We start from the raw sequence: 23,286 nt of genomic DNA, 5'->3' as shown, positions 1-23,286 counted from the left end.
GGGAGGCTCAGAGATGCAGGACCCGCGCCTCCAGCCCCAGCGTCTGCTGGTCCTCGTCACAGCCCGGCAGGGTGCCCGGCCGAGCTCCACAGACACTCCCGGGGTCTGGGTGGAGGCGCGCCCGGCAGGGGGGACGTGGGCCACACACAGAGTGACGGGGCCACAGGGCTCCTGGAAGGAGCAGTGATGGTTCCCGGGGCACGAGCCGCATCACGCCCCAAGCAGGGCTCAGCGAGAGCAGAGACGAGCAGCAGGGAGAGGCGGCAGGCGGAAGGTCGCCGGCGTCCTGGTCGCCGTGAGGAGGCCCGAGGAGCCGCCAGCACGGGAGGGGAGCGGGGAGCCCGCGGGCACAGAGCAGGCCCAGCCGGAAGGTGGGAAGGCGCAGCACGGGAAATCGGCCGCGAGCTCGCGTTCCGTCTCCTCTTCCTGGAGCCGGGGGACAGCGGGGGCCCGAGGACTTACAGCACCAGAGGCAGCCGTCATGCAGGCTGATGGACGAGAGCCTGCCGCCGGGCAGCTGGAACCTGTTGGTCACCCGCAGGGTGCTCGCGTTCCACGCCAGGATGGTCCCGTCCGTGCTGCTCGAGTACACCTTGCTGGGGGTGTGAACACAACGTAAGTTCGGCCGCAACACGCCCAGAGCCCAGAGTCCCCGTCCCGCCCCAGCAAACGCTGCCCGCTGGACAGAACAAGGCGTTACGTCGGGACCCACGCAGCAGGCACAGGTGGTCTCCTGAGGGTGCCTCTCGTCGCCCCGCAGCGTCTGCTGCCCGCTCTGCAGAACGGTGACACGACCAGAGTCAAGTCTAGCCCCTGACGCGGGGCACCAGCGGGTGCGAGGCGTGGCCCCTTCACCTCCCAAGAGCGATTAATCTTCAGCTCAGCTCCTTATGTTCTAAGCCAGGCCCCACAAGGACAGGCGGTGCCCCGACAACTCAGGGGACAAGGCATGGAGAAGAGCAGCCGAGCTGGGGGTGCCTGTGCCCCGTGACCGTGCTCCCGGAGCCTCCGCCTCCTCCCTAGAGGGAAATGGGACCCCTCCGTGTTCTCCACTCTCCCTGGGGCACCTGCTGTGTGCCAGGCCCGGTTCTAAGCTCAGGACCCACAGCAAAGACAGAACAGATGGGTTCCAGCCTCTGAGCAGATGCGCTGAATACGGCGAGGACAGCAGAGGAAGCAAGTACACATGGCAGGCTGCGCTGTGTCCCCAAATAGACAGGCCGGAGTCCTACCCCCAGGACATCAGAGTGCAGCCGTCCTTGGACACGGGGCCCTCAGGGAGGCGTTCGAGTCAAAGTTAACGGTGGGGCCTGAACCCAGCGTGACTGGCGTCCTTACAGGGGGATCCTGCGACACGGGTGAGCAGGGCCACGTGGCAGCCGCGCTCACCCTGCAGGTGGCCCACAGGAGCGACCCGCTCCCCCGTGCTCAGGACCAGAAACGAGTGGGAACATCACCCAACTTGGCTCGCGACGGACCTGCTTGCTTCGCTCTACATGGCCGGCCCGCCCCCCCCAGGCCATCACCCGCCGTGACTGGGAGCCCCTCCGGCTCGGGGCTCACCACCCACCCGGGAGCCCCAGGGCCCCTTCCCCGCCACGGAGCCCGGTGGTACCTGGGCGTCCCGCTCTGCACGGCCAAGTCCGTGACGCCGGAGCGGTGGTCGGTGAGCTGCTTGTTGCAGGACATGCTGTGGACGTTGATGATGTAGATGACCGAGTCCTCGGAGCCGACCCACACCTGGTTCTGCTCCGCCATCACCATGCAGTTCTGACACAGGCCGGGGAGAGACGCCGTCAGCCGTGCGGTCCTAGCCTCTGCCTCGCTGCCCCCCCACCCCGCACCTCTGCTTCGGGGCACACGGGGGCCATTCCTGTGCACCCCGGTCATGTTCTGTCCACGGACCAGTGTGTAAACTCGTTACATAGTTTTTCCCCCAAGATTCTATTTATTTGACAGAGGGAGAAAGAGCAGCAGAGGGAGGAGAAGCAGATGTCCCTCGGAGCAGGGAGCCTGATGCGGGGCTTGATCCCAGGACCCCGGGAGCATGACCTGAGCCGAAGGCAGACACTAAACCCACTGAGCCACCCAGACGCCCCAGTTTTATTTAGTTTGTGAGAGCGAGAGCATAAGCTGGGGGAGAGGCATGCTGAGTCACCCAGCCAACCCTAAAAATTGGTAGTTGTAATTTTACCAGTAAATATTCCCATAAATTAGAAAAGGAAGCTAGTTTACTAATTTCAGAATTAATCATTTGAAAAAGCCCTTTCTAGGGGTGCCGAGGAGGCTCAGTTGTTAAGTGTCTGCCTTCAGCTCAGGTCATGATCCCAGGATCCTGGGATCGAGCCCCGCGTCGGGCTCTCTGCTTGGGGTGGGGGGGGGGGTCTGTGTCTGCTTCTCCCTCTGCCCCTCCCCCTGCTTGTGTTTCTGCTCCTTTTGTCTTTCTGTCAAATAAATAAATAAGATCTTTAAAAGAAAAAAAGTTTACTTGTTTGATACCAAAACTAGTAAGTATTAAAAGAAAAAAGAAGCTCTTTCTCTTAAAGTATCTACCTGAGAACTGGTATAATTTTAGTAAACGTTTTTCTTTAGTGGCCCAAAGATACCTCAGATAAACTGCTGTGAACGTCAAGTTTCAGGAGAGACAGTGTGTCCTTGAGACAACTGTCCGAGTTTCCTTCTTGTGAAACGGGATGGAGTATCTCAGAAGACCGCAGGAGGGGGTTTTCCCGGAAGCGGGGGAACTTGCCGCACTGCGGGAATGTCGTTACTTGGCCTGCCTGGGGGCAGCAGAGACGGCCCCGTAATGTGGCCTTTTGATTTTATTTTAGCTAGGATTTTAAGTTATTCTCTTATTAACACGTCACTCGGAAATGCACATCACTAAGATACCACAGCAAAAAACTAAATTTAGAATGCACAGGATTTCCTCAACTGCTGTTTGGTCTCGCGCACTACTGGACCTTAGTAAATATCTTATCTAGACCCTGTTACTTTATCGGCTGAGGCTCCCTGTGTGGTTACGGGGGAGTAGTTCAGTAACCTCACAGTCTTGCCAGCGTGAGGTCTGCTGCCGGCGCGGTGAAGAATGCGCCCGGCGCCCAGCAACGTGCGCCTGAATTCATCGTGTTTCTGTTGGTCGCAGCCGTTTGGAAAGCCCAGACTGGGCCCCAGATGTCCACATTATTTTAAGTGATGGGACGTGGCCACCAAAGTTGACACTAAGTGATGCTGGACGCTGGGGTCCCTAACGCCACTGGACCGTTCTCCTGTTAGAGGAGGAGGGAGGGGAGGACCTCCCAGCGGCACCTCCCGGGGCAGCAGCTTCTTCGCTGAGAGCGTCCCGAGCAGATGCCTCCCACCGGGCGGTCGGCGGGAACGTACCCTGAGCTGGGGGGTGCCGTGGAAGCAGGCCCCGGGGAGCACGTGAAGCGCGCCCGCAATGGCCCACTGCGAAGGCCCTGGTGCCTGCGGGTGCCCCACCATGCAGCGCACGATAAGACCTGGTTTCCAACCCCACAGACGGGAAAACACTGCACACGTCTGCTTGGGATAGGGGACGCGGATACGAGACAGGACCCTGGATCCGCGTCACTGACACCCATCCTCGGGTTCCAGGCTGGGGGGCAGCACGGACGCTAACAGGCTAGAGCAACCGAACAGGCCGATGCTGTCGGGCAACGTGTACCCCACCACTGTTGACCGGTGGATGCGTCTATCCTTCCGGAATGCACGGCCCGACCCAGGCAGCCGCTGCGTTGGAGGGCACAGCACTCACTCACCACCTTGGAATTGCCCGCTTTAAAGCAGTGCTGGTGGACCGTCCAGGAGGAGGCGTCAAACACGGTCACTTTGCCCTCGCTCAGAGCACACCACAGCTTGGGGCGGGCGTCCTCCACTTTCTCTGCTGGGTCCAGGTGCCCTGAGGGAGGAAGCAACCCAAACACGTCTTTAAAGGGAAGCCAGTGACGCCATTCCTCGGGTGCCGCCTGGGGCCCTGCGCGTGCCAGGCCCCGTGCCCACGGGGGACACGCCGACTGACCAGAGAACGACACGGACAGCGGGCAGGGCCCCCGGCCAGGGCGGCTTCCCCGAGCCAGGGTCTGGAGGATGGGCGGGTGGTCTCCGAAGACCAGCAGCCCGAGCAGGGACCGGGAGCAGGTGTGTGCCGGGGACGAAGGCAGGAGGGCGGGCGGCGGGCGAGCCGGGGCGGGAGCCGTCGTGCAGCCCGTGTGCGCCCCCACCCCACGACTGCTGCGCACACGTCCCCTGGCTACAAGTCCCCACACACACTGCATCTCGGCCATTCGAACGGTGTGAAGATTCTGGGTTTGGGGCCGTGACTGGCCTGCACTCCCCTGACGGCACAGGCGCTCATTGCCATGTATGTGGAGGGCGTCTTCTGGGAGCGGGCGTTCTGCTCGCTTGCCTCGGAGCTGGGCAGGGCTCCTCTCTGCGACTTGGGCCTGTTGTTGGCTCTGCTGTGTTCCCAACATGCTATCCACGTCCAGACGACCCTGTTCACTCTCTTCAAAGGGTCCTTTTTTTTTTTTTTTTTTAAAGATTTTACTAGAGAGTGAGTGAGCAAGAGAGCACAAGCAGCAGAGGGAGAGGGAGAAGCAGCCTCCGCGGAGCAGGGAGCCCGATGCGGGGCTCGATCCCAGGACCCTGAGATCATGACCTGAGCTGAAGGGAGACTCTTCACCGACTGAGCCCACAGGTGCCCAAAAAGTGTCTTTTTAAAGTCCATCATCTTCACAGTCAAATCCACCAAGGTCTTCCTGGCTAGCACCTCCGCACGGTTTCCTTCTCTATCCCGAGGTCAAGGTCATGGCCCTCTGTGTTGGCTGCTAGACGTTTGCCTGCCTCACTCGTCAGTGCCTCCCCAGGTACCTTCCCGTCCGCTGGGAACTGACTGCGTGACCTGAGGTGTGGCCAAGGGATGCACGATGTCCCAGCGTCATTTATGGTGACGACTGCCCTTCCCTCAAACCCCGGCTCGGTCATATCCCCTCCGGCACTGATCAAGGAAGCATGAATGTGTCGATCTCTCTGGGGTATTCATCCCACAGCTTCCAGGCCCCCTTGGGGAGATGCGGCCCCACACAGTCAGCCCCACCAGCGACTGGGACGCTTTGAGGCTGGGTGGCGGCGCTGGAGAGCCGGCTCCGGAACGCTCGGGCAGCACTGGAGTCCGGAGCCACCACTAACGGCTTTACCCGGCTCCCCTTCTCAGCAGGTCCTGACTGGGCTTGTCCCTCTTGCCCCTCAGCGCTGGCCGCAGCCCCACTCCGGTCCTCGCTCCTCAGAGACGGGCAGACACTCCACGGGACAAGGGCTCCACCACTCTTCATGGTGGCCCTTCTGGACGCTCTCAGAGTCACCCAGCCCGTCGTGACGGGAGGCCCGGGTCCAGTCGGTGTTCATGTGCAGGAAGCCGACAAGGTCTGAAATACTCATTTATCCAGACACCAGGACGACACTGTCTCCGTCCGTGGTGTCAGAGTCAACAGGAGCCCTGACTGCAGGCGTCCGGCCCGTCTCCAGGGGCGCGAGGTCCGACTGGGCTCTGTCCTCCTCACGTTCCGTCTGTCACTTTGTGGGGTCCTCGTCTGCCGGGGAACGACTTTGCCACCGAGCGGCCATTTGTCCCTCTGGAACCGGAGAGCTGGGGGACACTGTGCAGGCAGAACTGAGGGGACAGGGGAGCACGGCGCGGTGATCACGGTCGCTCACTGCACCCTCGGTGAGCCCAAGCCAAGCACCCGGACGCCGGTTCTTTCCTGCCCAGAATGAGGTCCTTTGTTTCCCGGCTCCGTGAGCCGCGAGCGACCCTCCTGCCGCAGTCCCCACAAGGAGGGCTTCTATGAGGGCGTCCTCGTCCTGCTCAGACCTGCAGCGGCGCCCGTTCCTGTCTGGCCTTCGTGTTGCTGCAGCCTGCGGGGAGCCGGGGGGCCCGTGTGCGGGAGTCGGGCTGCACAGCCGCGCGCCATGAAGATCAGCCGTGTCCTCGGACGCGCCCAGACGCGCCCGCATGCCCACAGCTCGAGAGGAGATCCGGGGCCCAGCCGTCGGGACAGCAGGCCCAGATCAAGCGCCGCCGGAGGAAAGGGTGTGAGTGTGAGCGCTGTCCAAACTGTACAGCACCGTGCGGCATGAGGGACCGCTGAGCAGAGCAGAGTCCCCATGGGGTGCCCCCAACTCCCTATCAGTCCCCGTGGGCCCCCAGCTGCCGCCTCCCTGACGCGGTGGGGGGGTTTCTACTTGTTGAGTGAGCTCGGCAGCCGCTCGTGGACTCGACCTCGTGAAGACCAGAGCTGGGGGAGCCCACAGAGACCCTGGGTCCCCGGACACTACATCACGTCCTGCCCCCTTCGCGTCAGGGCTGACCTCACACACAGACCCAAAGTCCCCGGAGTGCTGAGAAGGGCAGCCGGAAGCAAGCGGCTCTGCTCACCCGGGGTGTACAACAAGACGTCCACGGCGCGGGGCAGAGTCTCTCCCGCCGAAGGGTTGATCTTGTGCTTCAGGGTCTCCGAGGTCGTCTTTGGAACCGCCGTGGGCACTGAAATGCAAGTGCTCTGTTAGCGTCCTATTCTCCAGGAAACTCTCTGCTCTCTCCGGGAGCTTCCGATGCTTGGCCCCAGACCCGAGAGTAAGGCATCCCTGTCGCGGCACCCCCCACACCCCGCTGCGAGTGCGGACCACAGGCAAGATGGGGACGCCGCTCACATCCCAGCTGGGAACCAGTGTGACCTCTGTCTGCACTTGGCCATCCTGATTATCCACTAAAGACATGACCTTAGCTGTTTCCCAGTGACGAAACCGAGACAACTAGCCCGGGAGCTGTCTCTCAGCCTGGGCCCTGTGGCCACCTCTGGCCATGGCTGTGGCGGCTGTGGGGACGGACCCGGGCACTGAGGGACAGCCAGCAGCAGCCTGGGCGCCCCAGGGGATGCCACACACCCCCAACCACAGATGTCTCCAGCCTCCCCCAATGCCTCCCCGCCTGGTTGGGTGCAGCATTTCATAAGTTTAACTTTTAGACCTTCCATCCTGAGCAGACCCCAGGTTGCTGACGGAAGCCGGGCTTCCTGCCTCGATCCTGTCAAGCTTTGCTCACCCGAGAGCAGTTCTTGTGGGTGACGAGGGGTCAGGGACACTGAGCCGAGACCACCTGCCTTGACCACATGGAGCCAAGTGGACAATTAGAGCAAGCCGGCAGGTGCTGGTGGCCACCAAGGTGACGGTGTGCCTCGTCTATAAAGGAGTCAGAAGGCTTTGGCAGAGAACTGAGATAAAGAGCTGAACTGGAGTGTTTGATTTTATTCCTAATGAAAAAAATAACAACCGCTGGGGCACCTGGGTGGCTCAGTGGGTTAAAGCCTCGCCTTCGGCTCAGGTCATGATCTCAGGGTCCTGGGATCGAGCCCCGCGTCAGGCTCTCTGCTTAGTGGGGAGCATCCTTCCCCCTCTCTCTCTGCCTGCCTCTCTGCCTCCTTGTGATCTCTGCCAAATAAAAAAATAACAAGCCGCAATGTCTGCTTCTAAGACTGTTGACAAGAGCCCCTCCCAGTCCCTTCTGCTGGGGTTGCAGTGACCAGAGCATCCTGCCTGCTCCCAGAAAAGGGGGTTCTGGGATGGGGGGGTTCCAGGACAGTGGGGGGAGGGTCTGTGATACAGGACGGGGGATTCTGGGACCAGGCAGCATCAGCGATCCCACAGACGGCGACAGACGTGACAAAGGGCGACATGCACCAAAGCAAATCAACACTTAGATGTGTTTTTTCTGAATCTGGAAGAACATTTTACTTACATACTTACTTATTTATTTATTTTAAAGATTTTAATTTATTCAACTGACACACAGAGATCACAAGTAGGCAGAGAAGCAGGCAAAGAGAGAGAGAGGAGGAAGCAGGCTCCCCGCTGAGCAGAGAGCCTGATGTGGGACTCGATCCCAGGACCCTGAGATCATGACCTGAGCCAAAGGCAGAGGCCTTAACCCACAGAGCCACGCAGGCGCCCTGGAAGAACATTTTTTTTAAAAAGCCAGCATCCCCAGCTGTGTGCCCAGGAGCCAGGACAGCATGCGCAAACAGAACCCACCCGTGCGTGTGCCCAGCATTATTTGCAACAAACAACCCACACGGTCAGCTGACAATGGTGAGCTGAGGGGGTCCACCCGCACAGCGGTGCTTAGCCCCAGGACGGAGTGACACGGGACACCTGCTCCAGGACAGGCTCTGAAAGCAGCTTAAGGAAAGACACCCCTCTCAGAAGGACACGTGCTGGAGGCGGCGCGTACGAGAAACGCCCAGAACAGGCAAATCCAGAGATAGAGAGAGAGAGAGGGGCTCAGTGGTTGCTTGGGGGCTGTGTGGCTCCTACGTGGTACAGGGTCTCTTTCTGGGGCGATGAAGGTGTCCTAACATTCCCTCCGGTGATGCTGCACTCGCCCGTGAGTGCGCTAGAACCACGGAGCTGTGCACCGTCCCTGAGTACGGCGTGCAAATTCCATCTCAGCAAAGCCGTGATTTAAGGAAACAGCGCATACAAACAGGACTAGAGATGGTCCTCCGTGGTTCGCGTCCGTGGTTCACCTGTTTCATGAACTTGATGTTGTTGGACCTAACACAGGGCGGCCACGGCTCGGAGTGATGGTAGCAGGTAAGCAGTCCCCCTGTTCTATGCAAATCACAGGACTGCTCGCTTCTAGATCATTTAAAAATTGAAATACACAGAAGTAGCTAAAATGATGCATAAAGTTGTTCCTACCCATTTGCTATTTCCTAGACTTAAAAATCCACCCCCGACAAATTAAAACAGCCCACCGCGACCTGTGTCCATATGGCTTCCAGAATGTGAGAGCCAGGATTCAGTGTGCACGCAGGTGATCAGAGAACTCCCAACGGGGGAAACTGACCACATCCAGGGCAAGAAAAGACCCGTCCACCCGGGGCCTCCGCTGGGGCTCCAGTCGATACACCGCACGCACACGGCTCTCCGGGGGGCGCATTCGTGACACACAGCGACCTTGCCAAGGACTCCGCGAGCCACTCAGCAGGCATCCACTGATCCCCACCGCACATGACCAGCTACCAGAGAGCTGTTATGGCAACTAAGAGCCCCGGCAAACAGCACCCAGCGTGTGTGGGACGTCACTCAGAGCTCAAGGGGGAAGCCCCTCCATGGGTCCTGGTAGGTGCAGAGCGCCCCGGGAAGAGGAGAGAAGGATGCGTGTGACGCAAAATACACGTGTTAAAGTGTAAAAAGGGAAAAAGTGAGACGTTCAGGATCAGCTCTCACGTCAGCCAGATAAAACTCCGGAAGGCACAGTCGGGGCACCACGGCTCTGGCGCGCACCCAGATAAAACTCCGGAAGGCACAGTCGGGGCACCACGGCTCTGGCGCGCACCCAGATAAAACTCCGGAAGGCACAGTCGGGGCACCACGGCTCTGGCGCACACCCAGATAAAACTCCGGAAGGCACAGTCGGCACCACGGCTCTGTCGCACACCCAGATAAAACTCCGGAAGGCACAGTCGGGGCACCACGGCTCTGGCGCGCACCCAGATAAAACTCCGGAAGGCACAGTCGGGGCACCACGGCTCTGGCGCGCACCCAGATAAAACTCCGGAAGGCACAGTCGGGGCACCACGGCTCTGGCGCGCACCCAGATAAAACTCCGGAAGGCACAGTCGGGCACCACGGCTCTGTCGCGCACCCAGATAAAACTCCGGAAGGCACAGTCGGGCACCACGGCTCTGTCGCGCACCCAGATAAAACTCCGGAAGGCACAGTCGGGCACCACGGCTCTGGCGCGCACCCAGATAAAACTCCGGAAGGCACAGTCGGGGCACCACGGCTCCGTCGCGCACCCAGATAAAACTCCGGAAGGCACAGTCGGGCACCACGGCTCCGTCGCGCACCCAGATAAAACTCCGGAAGGCACCGTCGGGCACCACGGCTCCGTCGCGCACCCAGATAAAACTCCGGAAGGCACAGTCGGGGCACCACGGCTCTGGCGCGCACCCAGATAAAACTCCGGAAGGCACCGTCGGGCACCACGGCTCCGGCGCCCACCCAGATAAAACTCCGGAAGGCACCGTCGGGCACCACGGCTCTGGCGCACACCCAGATAAAACTCCGGAAGGCACCGTCGGGCACCACGGCTCTGGCGCACACCCAGATAAAACTCCGGAAGGCACCGTCGGGCACCACGGCTCTGGCGCAGACCCAGATAAAACTCCGGAAGGCACCGTCGGGCACCACGGCTCTGGCGCAGACCCAGATAAAACTCCGGAAGGCACCGTCGGGCACCACGGCTCTGGCGCAGACCCAGATAAAACTCCGGAAGGCACCGTCGGGCACCACGGCTCTGGCGCACACCCAGATAAAACTCCGGAAGGCACCGTCGGGCACCACGGCTCTGGCGCCCACCCAGATAAAACTCCGGAAGGCACAGTCGGGGCACCACGGCTCTGGCGCGCACCCAGATAAAACTCCGGAAGGCACAGTCGGGGCACCACGGCTCTGGCGCGCACCCAGATAAAACTCCGGAAGGCACAGTCGGGGCACCAAGGCTCTGGCGCGCACCCAGATAAAACTCCGGAAGGCACAGTCGGGGCACCACGGCTCTGGCGCGCACCCAGATAAAACTCCGGAAGGCACAGTCGGGGCACCACGGCTCTGGCGCGCACCCAGATAAAACTCCGGAAGGCACAGTAGGGGCACCACGGCTCTGGCGCGCACCCAGATAAAACTCCGGAAGGCACCGTGGGGCACCACGGCTCTGGCGCGCACCCAGATAAAACTCCGGAAGGCACCGTGGGGCACCACGGCTCTGGCGCGCACCCAGATAAAACTCCGGAAGGCACCGTCGGGCACCACGGCTCTGGCGCGCACCCAGATAAAACTCCGGAAGGCACCGTCGGGCACCACGGCTCTGTCGCGCACCCAGATAAAACTCCGGAAGGCACCGTCGGGCACCACGGCTCTGTCGCACACCCAGATAAAACTCCGGAAGGCACCGTCGGGCACCACGGCTCTGGCGCAGACCCAGATAAAACTCCGGAAGGCACCGTCGGGCACCACGGCTCTGGCGCAGACCCAGATAAAACTCCGGAAGGCACCGTCGGGCACCACGGCTCTGGTGCAGACCCAGATAAAACTCCGGAAGGCACCGTCGGGCACCACGGCTCTGGCGCCCACCCAGATAAAAGTCCGGAAGGCACAGTCGGGGCACCACGGCTCTGGCGCGCACCCAGATAAAACTCCGGAAGGCACAGTCGGGGCACCACGGCTCTGGCGCGCACCCAGATAAAACTCCGGAAGGCACAGTCGGGGCACCAAGGCTCTGGCGCGCACCCAGATAAAACTCCGGAAGGCACAGTCGGGGCACCACGGCTCTGGCGCGCACCCAGATAAAACTCCGGAAGGCACAGTCGGGGCACCACGGCTCTGGCGCGCACCCAGATAAAACTCCGGAAGGCACAGTAGGGGCACCACGGCTCTGGCGCGCACCCAGATAAAACTCCGGAAGGCACCGTGGGGCACCACGGCTCTGGCGCGCACCCAGATAAAACTCCGGAAGGCACCGTGGGGCACCACGGCTCTGGCGCGCACCCAGATAAAACTCCGGAAGGCACCGTCGGGCACCACGGCTCTGGCGCACAGCCAGATAAAACTCCGGAAGGCACAGTCGGGCACCACGGCTCTGGCGCGCACCCAGATAAAACTCCGGAAGGCACCGTCGGGCACCACGGCTCTGGCGCACAGCCAGATACAACTCCGGAAGGCACAGTCGGGCACCACGGCTCTGGCGCGCACCCAGATAAAACTCCGGAAGGCACAGTCGGGCACCACGGCTCTGGCGCGCACCCAGATACAACTCCGGAAGGCACCGTCGGGCACCACGGCTCTGGCGCGCACCCAGATACAACTCCGGAAGGCACCGTCGGGCACCACGGCTCTGGCGCGCACCCAGATACAACTCCGGAAGGCACCGTCGGGCACCACGGCTCTGGCGCGCACCCAGATACAACTCCGGAAGGCACAGTCGGGCACCACGGCTCTGGCGCCCACAAGCTCTGCTTACTTTCATTCTTCATCCTGTCGAAGTGAGACAGCTTGGAGGCGGCGTAGATGGCGCCGGGCGACGGCAGCGTGCCTACCACGGCGTCCATCAGCAGGACGTGCGTCAGCGCCTGCTGGATGTACTGCGGGTCCTGCGGGAGAGAGGCGCTCGTTTCTACGCAGTCAGCAAAATGCCTGCCAGGCCTGGGGACATTACAGCCAACACCACCTTCGAAAAAGCACGTTTGCCCAGGCCGCTCGGACGGTGGATGCGAGGGGCCGATGTCACGGGACTGCTTTTGTCCGTCCGAGTTAAGCAAACCCTGGTCGCTTATAGCCGGGGTCGGCCCATGTATTCTGCAGCTACGTGGGCTCCATGGGCCTTGGGATTTCTGTGGCAACCGCTCAGCTCTGTGGCTGCGGCTTGAATAGCCAGAGATGGCCTGTGGCCCGCGGACTCTAGCTGGACTGTACCGTTTGTGTGAAATAAAGCAGCGGGCGTAAGAGCAGATGGATGGTCTGAAAGTCACGGAACATTCCAAACCCAGCAAGGCCCTGGGCCCCCTCCCCACTCCAGACAAACGATACCTGCTGTAGCCGCGGTCTGGGCTCCGGTTACGGACTCCCTCGCGAGGGCCAGTGCTCCCATGGGCGTGTCTGTGCTTTCTAATGTTTGCCCCTGGTGGGGGTGGCTGCCTCCCCCACCTTCCCCCTGACGACCAGGGGCCATGCACCCCTCTGCGGCCCCTGAGCTGCCGCCCGTGTGAGTTCCCATCCACGCTCTGCGCACGCGGCTGCGGCTGCTGGCTGGGTCTAGGCAGCCGGACCCTCTGCCCCACCAGCGCCCCATCCGGGCCTCCATCCATGGGCCCTTAGTGCCTGCACCATCCTCACTGCGTGTACTCAAAGCCACCAGTGTGGCCCAAGTCAGTGGAAACACACAGATCCCTGGGCTGTAAGTGCAAGTCCAGCAGATGATGTGCCCCGGCCAGAACTCTAGTCCTGGGGAGGGGGGGCGAGGGGTGGAGGAGGGGGCAGCTGGAGGAGGGAGTACCCAGAAGACCCAACTCAGGCCTCGGAGTCCGGCCTCGTTCCTTCAGTGTCCCCAGATGCCACGGGCCACGCACTGGGCCACGCAAACCACGGCATCTCCAGTGCCTCTAGAGGGACCTCATCTGACCCGACGTGCGCTCGTAGGGCCACGCCCGAGCCCCTGAGACAAGCCGGGGGTTGGGATGAGCAGGCGTGCGCGCCCCCAGACCTTGTGGTCGTCAGCCAGCTTCTTCCCGGCCCACATCTCCTTCACCATCAGGTGCCACAGGTCACACTCCGTCTTCAGGTTAGCCTCAAACACTTCTTTCTTGGACACCGTTTTAATTTTTAAAGTGGGTATTCTCAGAAGCAGAAAAGCTACGGTGGTACTTCTCACTTCCTGTGGAGGCAGAAAAAAGAAGAAGCAGGTAGAGAGGTGTCCCCTGGTGGGAACTCGGGTCGGCAAGGGAAAGTGGCAGAGCTGCGGTCTGGAGATCCCCGCTGCCCTGTGCGCACGCGCCCTGTACGCACCTGCCTGGGCCCCCAGCGGCGGCCACCCGACCGGGAAGGCAGGCCCAGGACCGAGGGGGCAGAGCTGGGGCTGGCCGGGGCGCAGGACAGGGTGCCCCAGGCGCGGAGCCCGGTCCCGGGCAGGAGGAGAGGGACGGCCCCGGAGAGGGGCCTCCATGTGACCGTGCTGTCAGACACCAGTCCCAGCGACTGGACCCCCGCCCGTGTCTGAGAGTTCACGGGCTTTCCTGGCCGACCCAGGCCATGACCTATCGGCACAGCCGCACAAAGGCTCTCGTCTGCAGGGTTCAAACAGGGTTCACTCACTCCTGCCTCCTGAAATGCTCCTCCTCCTTTGGAATTCCAGGCGGCAGTCTGCGCGAGCCAGTGTGGGGGGCTGGAGGACGGGGCTGGGGGGCACCCACAGGCCACCTTCACCGCGGCTGCCGTGCCTTCCCGCCTCTCCGTCCCCAGCAGTACTCCGAGCTGGATTAACACATCCAGCTCGCCTCGCGAAGACACACGTAAGGCTGAAGGGGAGGCCAGAACCAAGTGTCCTCGGTGGGGAAGACGATCACATCTACACTCAAAGGGCCCCTCCTGGCAGCAAGCAGCGCGGGCCGGCTGGCTGCAGTCTTACCTCTATGTTCCTGAAGGTGGAAATCTCCACGTAGCCCGGTCTCCCTTCCGTCAGGAGGAACAGGCGCTTCTGGGTCATGGCGATCTTGCCCACGCCGCGGTTCGTCTTGACGGAGCTCGACAGCTTGTACACACACTCGTTCTTGTCCAGACGCTCCATCACCGACAGAGGCAGACTGACCTCCTGGGCCTCTGCTTCTGCCTCTTTCCAGCAGTTGTAGAAATCTTTGAATGTTTCTGGGTCGATCTGTTTCTCGTGTCCTTGGTTTGGTAGAGAAGACGGATTTCTTAGAGCTACATACACGGCCTGGCAGATGTCCGCCCCCCCCCCCCCCCAAGACGTGGCGCACTGTCCACACAGGCCAGCAGGGGGCACCAGCACCCAGGTCTCCCCACCCCAGCTGCCCATGCCCAGGGTGGGCATTCGATCCCGGGGAAGGGGACTGCTGTGTGGCCTGACCCCGGTGGCCACAGTAACTCTTGGGGCATTTTTCACAAGTGTCAAAGCCCTGGGGCACCACTGGACCCAGTGGCAGGCATCCCAGGGCCTGAGGGGAGCTAGTCCTCAGAGGAAACAAATGCTAAAGAGACCAGATCCTTGGTGACCCTCTTCCACCACTGGATCAAGCCTTGCCTGAAGCTAGCTCTATCTCAGTATTGTTTGGTTATGTGAGCAAACAAGTTATTTGTAACCAAGATAAACCTGATACAGTAACCTTTCTAAACGCCCAACAGTCATGGGCTCTGGAGTCAAAGAGAGACCCAGGTCTGGAGCCCAGCCGCCCTGGTCAGTGGTGGGACTTCAAGCGAGCTGTGTAGGGGAACCGCCTGCTCATCCCTACAGTGGAAGTGGGATCACCCCAGTCCCACCTCACCGACCGCCAAGAAGTCCGGCTCACTCTGACCCCCACGTTTCCCTGTGTCTGCTGCTGCCTTGGCCGGGTTCTGCCTCTGCTCTCACCCCTCGGTCATGCAGTGGGTCCCCTCCCCCCGACCCATCCTGCACAGGAACAAACACTCACACAGCCTCGCAGTCTGCTGCCCTCGGCACCCGGAATGCCCTAAGACACAAGAAGGCACTCCCTCTCTCTCGTTCAAACACGTCAGGGCTCCTCGTCTACATCAGCCCCAAATTCCTCCAGGACGGGGCCCCTCTGGCCCTTCACACACCCACATTCCAGTCACACTGAGTATATTCTGAAACAGGCCTACATCACATGCCTCTGCACACACTGGCCCGGGATGTTTGGACCAGAGAACTCTTACGCATTCTATGCAACACCCTGATAAAGCCACAGGGATGACCATCTCACATGCACCCTTCCCTGCCACGGTGGCTGTCCCGGCTGGGCGGCCGCCAAGCTACACACACGGCTCACTTCCACACCGCTGCACACGACACAGGGTCCCTTCGACCCTCCCATACCCGCAGGAGGCCGGTACTGTTGGCGGCCTGTTCACAAAGCAGGAAGCCGAGGCACGGGGAGGAAAAGCGTTGCTGGCAGGGTGGCTGTGGGCCCGTGCCCCGGCTGTGCACGTGGGTGGCCGTGCCGTCCCGCCGTGTCCTCCCTGCCAACCTGCTGGATGCTGGATCTGAAACGGCCAAAAGACACGGAAAAGGTCCAGGGCAGCCACGTCCCCACTCCAGCTCCAGAACGCGGTGTTGGGACAGTCCCCCAGGGACTTGGCTATCACGGCCACCCGTGAGTATGGCCTAATTGAGCTGTCCCTGCGGCTGTCAGCAGGCCTTGGCCACCACCCCCGCCGGGGCAGCAGCGAAACTGGACAGTGCAAGCCTGCAGACACCACGCATATCCATGAGCACCACGTGTCCACCGCGCACTTGGGGGGGCCGCCACGTACCCCCACGGCTCCTACATGCACCCCTGTAGACAGGTCACAACCACTTGTCCCCAGTTCTGCCCAGAAACGCTGGCTGTTCCCTTGCGTGCCCGTCACCCACACACCCCATCTCGCAGCGCGGGCGGCCGTCCGGGCCCCAAGCTTGCACACACGCCCACCTCCCTGCCCCGCGGCCTGTTGGGGGCGGCCACCGGTCCTGCAGTGTCAACACCAGACTCTGAAATGTCTGTGAACATGTACGACGACAAGACAGTGACGGGAATCTTCTGAACGAAATCTCAGATGTGTTCTCAGACCACAGCAACTCGTTCTGAGACAGCAGCGCTCGTCTGAGCTCACGGAGCTCTTCTGACGCGCAGCCGTTAGGCTGAAACGTCCATCGGGTGTTGCCTGTGCTACAGCGGCTCACACACCCCAGGGTCGGGACCATTAACTAATTTTGTGATGTGAACGGAACCAAAGTGACAACCAGGCCGTCGATGGCCCATCCACATGGGCCACGTCCGCTGGTTCCCCCCACCCCTCCGGCACCCTCTGGGCTGCTGCTAGCATAAATCTGGAAGCTGGACACTGTCCACATGTCCAGCCATTAAACTATGCTTCCCAGGCAGCTACAGGCTGTGGAACACACTTCTGGCCACAGGAGTGGGGACAGACCCTGTGCTTCCCACTGGGAGAACAGTGCTCCCTGGGGCCATCGGCGCACCATGCCATGAAGCCACAAGGCCACATCAGGAGAGCCTGGTGACAACTCCGATCAGCCACGCACAGCCTGGACGTCTCGCTCCCGAAGAACAGTAACGCCAGTGGCCGCACACCACCGTATCTCAGGCCTCGCCCCTGAACAGGCTGGCCCTGTGTCCTCGTAGAGGCCACCCAAAGGGAAGGGGCAGGGTCTCCCCTGAGGGCTGCTGAGTCATGGGGGCCCATGCTCCCCCTTCCCGACAGCCCCACACACCGCTGCCCAGGCCTCTCTGTGAGCACCTGTCCCCCTCAGACCCAGCTGGCCGAGCCTGCCCACGGGGGCCCTGGATGAGACCAGGGAGATGCTGCCGAGCTGCAGGGGACACAAGGCTCTCCCACGTGGCGTGAGGAAAAGACGAACATCCTAGTGTAGAAATGGACAGAAGCCACCAGAGCAGCTCCAAGCGTGCAAGCGGACGCTCATCAGACCAGCCGGACATCCAGGACAGCAACGTGGGTGTATCACGGGCCGTGCTGCCCCGAGGGCAAGGAGGCGGCTCGCTGGCAGGACGGCGGTCTCCCGACCCCGACTGGGCTTCTCAGCACCAGCCCCCGGGAGACCCGGCACAACCGGGCACAACATACAGAAGCGGGCACGGTGAAGCTCACTAGGGCAGTGTCTGGGAAAGTAAGAGGCCCAGGTGCCACCGACGGCCGCGCAGACAGGTACGACGTGCCCTGTTCCCGCTGTGCTGCCATCGGCCGGTCCAGTGAATAAACCGGACAGTGAGCTGTGACAGCAGAAGGCTGAGTAACGGAGCGACTGCGGACGATGCGGCCGGACGCACACACGTCGTCTGAAACCACGCGCACACACGTACCGCGTTCAGTAAGCACGTAAAGACCTGGTCGGAGGAACAGACTCAAGCTGGAGATGCAGGTCCCTTTGTGGGGGTGGGGGTGGGCAGAAAGGTCCCAAACGAGCCAGGCAGCGGCAGTAAATATGGCAGTGTGCCCGTCCGCGCCATCGGGTCATGTGAAACGTTCCCGCCGCCCCGGCAGGGGGGCAGTGGGGATGGCACCGTGGGTGGGGCCCTGGGATAGCGGCGAGCCTGCCGCAGCTTCGGACTCTGCACGCTCCCCGAGACCCTAGGGCGGCCCCTCGCCCCCCGCAGGTCCTGCGATTGCCTTTCAGGTGGAGCCCCCCGCCACAGGCTCACAGCGGGGTTGGCGGACTCGGCCCCATGAGCTTCCACGCCAGCGTCTGGGCCCCGCCGGCCGCTTACCCACGGTGAGCGCCTCAAACAGTCGGTGAATGATGTCGATGTCCTTCACGATGCCTGACTCCTGGACCCTCCTCACGAAATCATCCAGCTGCATGTGCTTCTTGGGCAGCTCGAAGTTCTTCACGCGGTCGTCGGGCTTCGTGGCCTCGCCGGCCTTGTCCACCACCTCGCTGATGAGCCGTCGCAGCTCAGGCACCTGCTCGGCCTGGGCGCGCTGGGGGCCCGACAGGGACCGCACCGTCCTCCGCACAAGATCGGCGGGAAAGATCCGGATGTCTGTCTTGTAGAGACTCTGGAAGTCCAGCAGGGCGTCCAGCAGCTGCCCGTGCATCAGGTGCACCGCCCCGCGGAGGTAGAAGTACCGGGCCAGGAGCACAGAGTTGTCGGGGGCCAGGAGGCTCATGGCCTTGGTGAGCTGGGCGATGCAGTCGGCATAGTAGGCCTGAACGCACTGGCTCACCAGCGGGAAGTGGATCTCCGGGATCTTGAACGTGTACGTCGGCTTCGGACTCACATTCAGAGCTAGAGCCAAGAGGAGACACGTGCACCATCAGCAGACGCGAGAACAGACCCAGGTCCCCGTCACCTTGTCTGTGTCAACATTCTGGGCCCTGGGTGCCATGTCAAGCGAGAACCTCTGTGCCTCTTCCAGAAAGCTCCACGTGCCCCCGAGCTGAATGCCCCCCCACCGCTCCTACAGCACCCTGAGAGTTCAGAATGATCTTATTTGCTAGGACGCTAGCACTAAACGGAAACACCTGGTAGTGAGTCTTCGCGGGAGGGTCATGCTGACGACACAAGCGCGATACGCCACTGGGCAGCTCCAAGCCCCAGAAACTGCTGGTTTCGTTGAGCTGGACGGCCACTCTGTGAGAAGGCCATGGCCATCAACCCCATCGTACAGACGTGCAAACTGAGGCTTCACACGTCCCACGGGCCCAGAGCCAACCTCATCCCGGTGTGTCTCCCACTAATTCCTTCCACAAATGTCACTGAAGGGCCTCTCCGGTGGCACCAGGGGACCAGGACCAGGCCAGTCGTGTGGGTAGGCCCTTCAACCCAGGGAGACAGAGTCTCAGCTATGAAACCCAGAGGAGAGGAAGGCCCCTGGGGTGGGGGGAGCTGCAGGCGAAGGTTCAGAGGACGGGGAGGGCAGAGCACCTTCCCACAGTGGAGTGAGCACAGCCGGGGGTGAAAAACATCCCTGGGTTTGACAAGAGAGGAATTACAGGCCCAGAGAGGGGACGCCAGCTGCCTAGACTCACACAGCGAGGAGAGAAACACAGCGGAAGAAGACACAGCAGTACCTCCGGGATGCCTACTCCGTCACGGAGGGCTTTTCTCTCGGACACACGGCCCCCACTGCGGCCGGCCGGGTGCTCCCCTCCCTCGGCCCGCCGCTCTGCTGTGTGCGGTCACCAGGGGGCAGCACCGGGTACCGGTGGCCTCAGCCTGAGGCAGCGGCCACGGGACCTCCCCCGGGCCCCCAGCTCACGGTGTTTTATACGGACACACAGACACGCATGTACGCATGTACGGGAGGGACACCGAAACCGTGCACAGCCCCTAGCTATGGCACATGACTGGGGGGGTGGAAAATACGGGTAAGAAAGCATATCCCGTAACGAATAAGTTTGCAAAATAAACACTTGAGAAATATTTCAAACACTCAAACCGCGAAAACAAAAACAAAACCCGCATTCCCCTGCACGGAGACAGAGCCCGGCGCGTTCAGCGACTCGCTAGCGGCGGGAGCCACGTGCGGACGGGGCTGGTTTATCACCTATGCTGCCGCTTCCGCAGCCCGCGGTGTCCACTTTGCGAAGCGACGCGTTCCGGGCGGGCAGCTCGGGGACGGCGATGTCCTGCAGGTTGGGCATGCTGACTACCATTCGCCTGTGGGCGATGTGCAGGGGCGAGAATTTCCGTGAGGTCATCTTCTCGATGGTGGGTCTTCTTGGGCTTACCAGCATCCCGTTTAATCTGGGGTCAGAAAAAAGCAACACCTTGTCGATACGAGTACGGCCGCAGAACACGTCTCAGCACCCGAGCCTCTTCTCCACGCGACACCCGCGGCCCGCCCTTCCCGCACGCGAGCGGGACACAGAGCAGGAGCTCAGCGTCTGTCTGCCCGCCGTGCGGCCAGCGGCTGGAGGACAGACAGACTGTCCCCTGGAAGGGACACAGATAAACGAAGTCTGTCAGGAACAGCATGGGAAGAGCTGGAACAGCATGGCAGGCAGCAGCGGGAGAGGGAAGGCGGGCGGCAGGGCGTGCACACTGTGCTCGGTGTCCCCCCAGACAGGAGCTCGTGGGGGCGAGCCCCACGTGTTGTGTTTCTGAGTGTGCGATTTTCGGGTCGACGGGTCCTTCACCCCCCAAGGGAACCCATGCTGCTCAGTGCCTGGTCCCGAGTTGTGCGCGGCCGACAGCACCTGTCCTCTTCGGACTGCGTGTGGAGGTCCATCTGGGCGAAGGCGTCCATCCTTCTGCTGAGCCGGGCTTTAAGGAAAGAGTGAAACATGTAGGTATCCAACACCTGAAACAGACCACGGAAGGCCACTTACCGCTGTGCTCTTGGCCTTCGCCGAGCCGTCCGAGCAGCCTCCGGGCCCCTTCCCTGCCAGCCACGGCCTGTCCCCAACCCCCGGCTCCTCAGACACAAGGTCTTAAGCCGGCAGCTGTCCCCACTGATTGCACCCTGCAGTGCTGGCCTCCAGGTCCTCCCCAGGCCACTGCCACGGGCCGTCATTCTGTGTCTGAGGTCACCGAGCTTTCAGAAGTTCAACCACTTCCCCCCATGACAGCAAGAGCCAAAGTGCCAGTGCCCTGTGGCCTCTGACTCCAGATCTCCGGGGACCAGAGCCTCCTCCTCACAGCAAGTGCCTGCGGCTCCCATGACCGGGCCCTGGACTCTCACTGGACAAGGCGACCCTCCAGCAGCCAGGGCTTGTCCCCACCTTGTCCCCACACTGCTCCCTGCTGTGGGCCAGCAGCCTGCAGGGAACAAGGCCCAAGCCCACAGGTCACTGCTCCGCTGGGTGACAGGAGAGCTTCAGGGGCACAGGGCCCATGAGGAAAGTGTTGGAAACCCACGTGCAAAACACCCGCACGAGAATGACGGCAGGAGTGGGCGGGACGGAATGGGAGGCGGCAGCCGTGGCTCACGGGGACCGCGGGAGAACTCCCCACGAGCCGACAGAGCAGGGAGCTCGGGCCCGGCGCTAGTCACGGCTGTGACCCGACTGCGAGCAGGGCTCCCGCCTTTGCTCTGGCCCTGCGAGCATCCCTGTGGCTTCTCTCTGTGCTTGTCTGTGGCGCCTTTCGTGGCAGGGTCCCTTGTGGGCAGCATTTCATGGGCCCACAGGTCAGGCTCTACGCCCTGGGCAGGAGGCATGGAGGGAGCGGACGGCCGGGGCGCCCATGAACGGGGGAAGCGTGTCTGTCCAGCAAACGTCAGAGAGCAGACATGAGGGCGCGGGCAGTGCCCAGAGAGAGGCAGAGGCTGCCGGCCAGCCCACAAGAATGACCCTTGTGTGGACCTCAGTTGTGAGAGGAGCCGCGGCACGGGAGCTCAGACACCCCTCGGGTCATCAGCTGGACGGGGCGCCATGGAGGGCAGCAGCCCAGAGACCCGCCTGGAGCTCAGGGCTGAGGCAGCTCTGCAGAGAAAGTTCTGGAAGTCTGCGCGGGGGCCCCCTAACCTGGGCTGGGCGCGGAGGCTCTGCCCCGGAGGGGGAAGCACGCGGAATGAGGCAGAGAGGAGCGGGCAGGAAGAGCAGGGGGAGGCCTGGGAGCTCTCGGTGGCCGGGGCAGCAGCTCCTACAGGAGGAAGGAGACCAGCCCCCGGGGGAAGGTGCTCTCGCCCACCTGGAAAATGTGGGAACAGCCCTAAGATCAGCACAGCTGCACCAGCTGCCAGCTCAAAGCCCCAGACACGACTCCTCATAACAGACACGATCAGACATGTTCCACGGGCTTGTGAGCAGGGGACCGACCCAGCGCCCCGTGCCGCGTCCGAGAGGAGGGCCCCGCGGCCGCGCGCCTGGGATAGGAACCATCCGGGCCGAGGGGTGGCTCCCGGGCACACGCGTCTGTCAACGTGTCTCAGCTGCTACACATGGCGTGGGTGCGTTTCGTAACGGGGAACTACACGTTGCAGAGCAGATCAAGAAACTGAGATGGAGGGGCGCCTGGGCGGCTCAGTGGGTTAAGCCGCTGCCTTCGGCTCAGGTCATGATCTCAGGGTCCTGGGATCGAGCCCACATCGGGCTCTCTGCTCAGCGGGGAGCCTGCTTCCCCCCTCTCTCTGCCTGCCTCTCTGCCTACTTGTGATCTCTGTCAAATAAATAAATAAAATCTTTAAAAAAAAAAAGAAAGGAAAAAACTGAGATGGGGCCAGAGGGTCCAAAGGAACCAACCAAGCTGGAACGAACTTTCTGGAAACACTAATACTGCATGAAACACTCACAGACGCTGAGAGAGCATCCCCCCAGGGTGCCGAGATCACAGACCCGGGCGTGGGACAGGACCCGCCCGCTCCTCACCTGCCGGTAGAACCGCTGGTCGCCCGGAGCCCTGGTTTTGAGAAACTCCTCGCTGTTGAACACCCTGTGCTCGTAATTCAGGTGGTTCTTCACATCCCTGACAACGAGAGAGACAATCTAAGTGCGGAAGCATCCTTCGATACGGGAGACAGCCACGGCGATTTGGCAGCACAGAAAGGACCAAAAGGTCAGTTTGCAAGCCCGGTCCCACGTGCTGGCAGGGCTGGGCTGGGGCGCGCCCTCTCCTCCAGCTGCTTTGGGACAAGCACGGCGTCCCCTCCCCAGGGACCCTCACGGCCCTCTTCCCCTTCCAGCCCCTCCTTCCTCCTGCAGATGACAAAGAGGACACGAGGGGGCGACCCCGGACAGGCCGACCCTGGGCGTGAACACGTATGATCTGCCGCGGCTAAGTACAGTCTCCACTGGGGTCAGCGAGCCCACGGGCCACATTCCCTAGTTGGACCCTCAACGCTTTCCTTCCGTTGACAAGGGAACGCTTGTCTGAGGACACGGAGTTGACCCTCTGTATTCAGTCTCTGCTTTTTTACAATTCGTCAAGCTTATAAGGTGTTAAGAAAACAAAACAAAACAGCCTTGTTTGCAAAAGATTTCATTCCAAAAGAACAAAATTAAAAGAATATATCCGT

General features: G+C 61.6%; 1 protein-coding gene across 3 annotated transcripts in view; it reads right to left on the bottom strand.

The window, feature by feature from the left end:
- DENND3 (DENN domain containing 3) overlaps positions 1 to 23,286 on the bottom strand; it is a 53,378-nt gene that overhangs the window by 6,814 nt on the left and 23,278 nt on the right. For 2 of the 3 annotated variants that reach the window (XM_032315907.1, XM_032315909.1), the window contains 11 exons: positions 22,640 to 22,736; positions 20,528 to 20,594; positions 19,876 to 20,075; positions 18,093 to 18,614; positions 14,261 to 14,520; positions 13,340 to 13,510; positions 12,101 to 12,230; positions 6,458 to 6,565; positions 3,783 to 3,922; positions 1,616 to 1,770; positions 463 to 596 (listed from right to left, as the gene is read on the bottom strand). In XM_032315907.1, the coding sequence (XP_032171798.1) occupies positions 463 to 596; positions 1,616 to 1,770; positions 3,783 to 3,922; positions 6,458 to 6,565; positions 12,101 to 12,230; positions 13,340 to 13,510; positions 14,261 to 14,520; positions 18,093 to 18,614; positions 19,876 to 20,075; positions 20,528 to 20,594; positions 22,640 to 22,736 (1,984 nt within the window). Of the gene's footprint in view, positions 1 to 462; positions 597 to 1,615; positions 1,771 to 3,782; positions 3,923 to 6,457; positions 6,566 to 12,100; positions 12,231 to 13,339; positions 13,511 to 14,260; positions 14,521 to 18,092; positions 18,615 to 19,875; positions 20,076 to 20,527; positions 20,632 to 22,639; positions 22,737 to 23,286 lie in introns of all 3 variants that reach the window. The other variant, XM_032315908.1, reaches the window with a different exon arrangement.

This window comes from Mustela erminea, chromosome 16, assembly GCF_009829155.1.
Source record: "Mustela erminea isolate mMusErm1 chromosome 16, mMusErm1.Pri, whole genome shotgun sequence".
Classification (NCBI taxonomy): Eukaryota; Metazoa; Chordata; class Mammalia; order Carnivora; family Mustelidae; genus Mustela; species Mustela erminea.
This window is presented reverse-complemented; position numbering and strand designations above follow the sequence as displayed.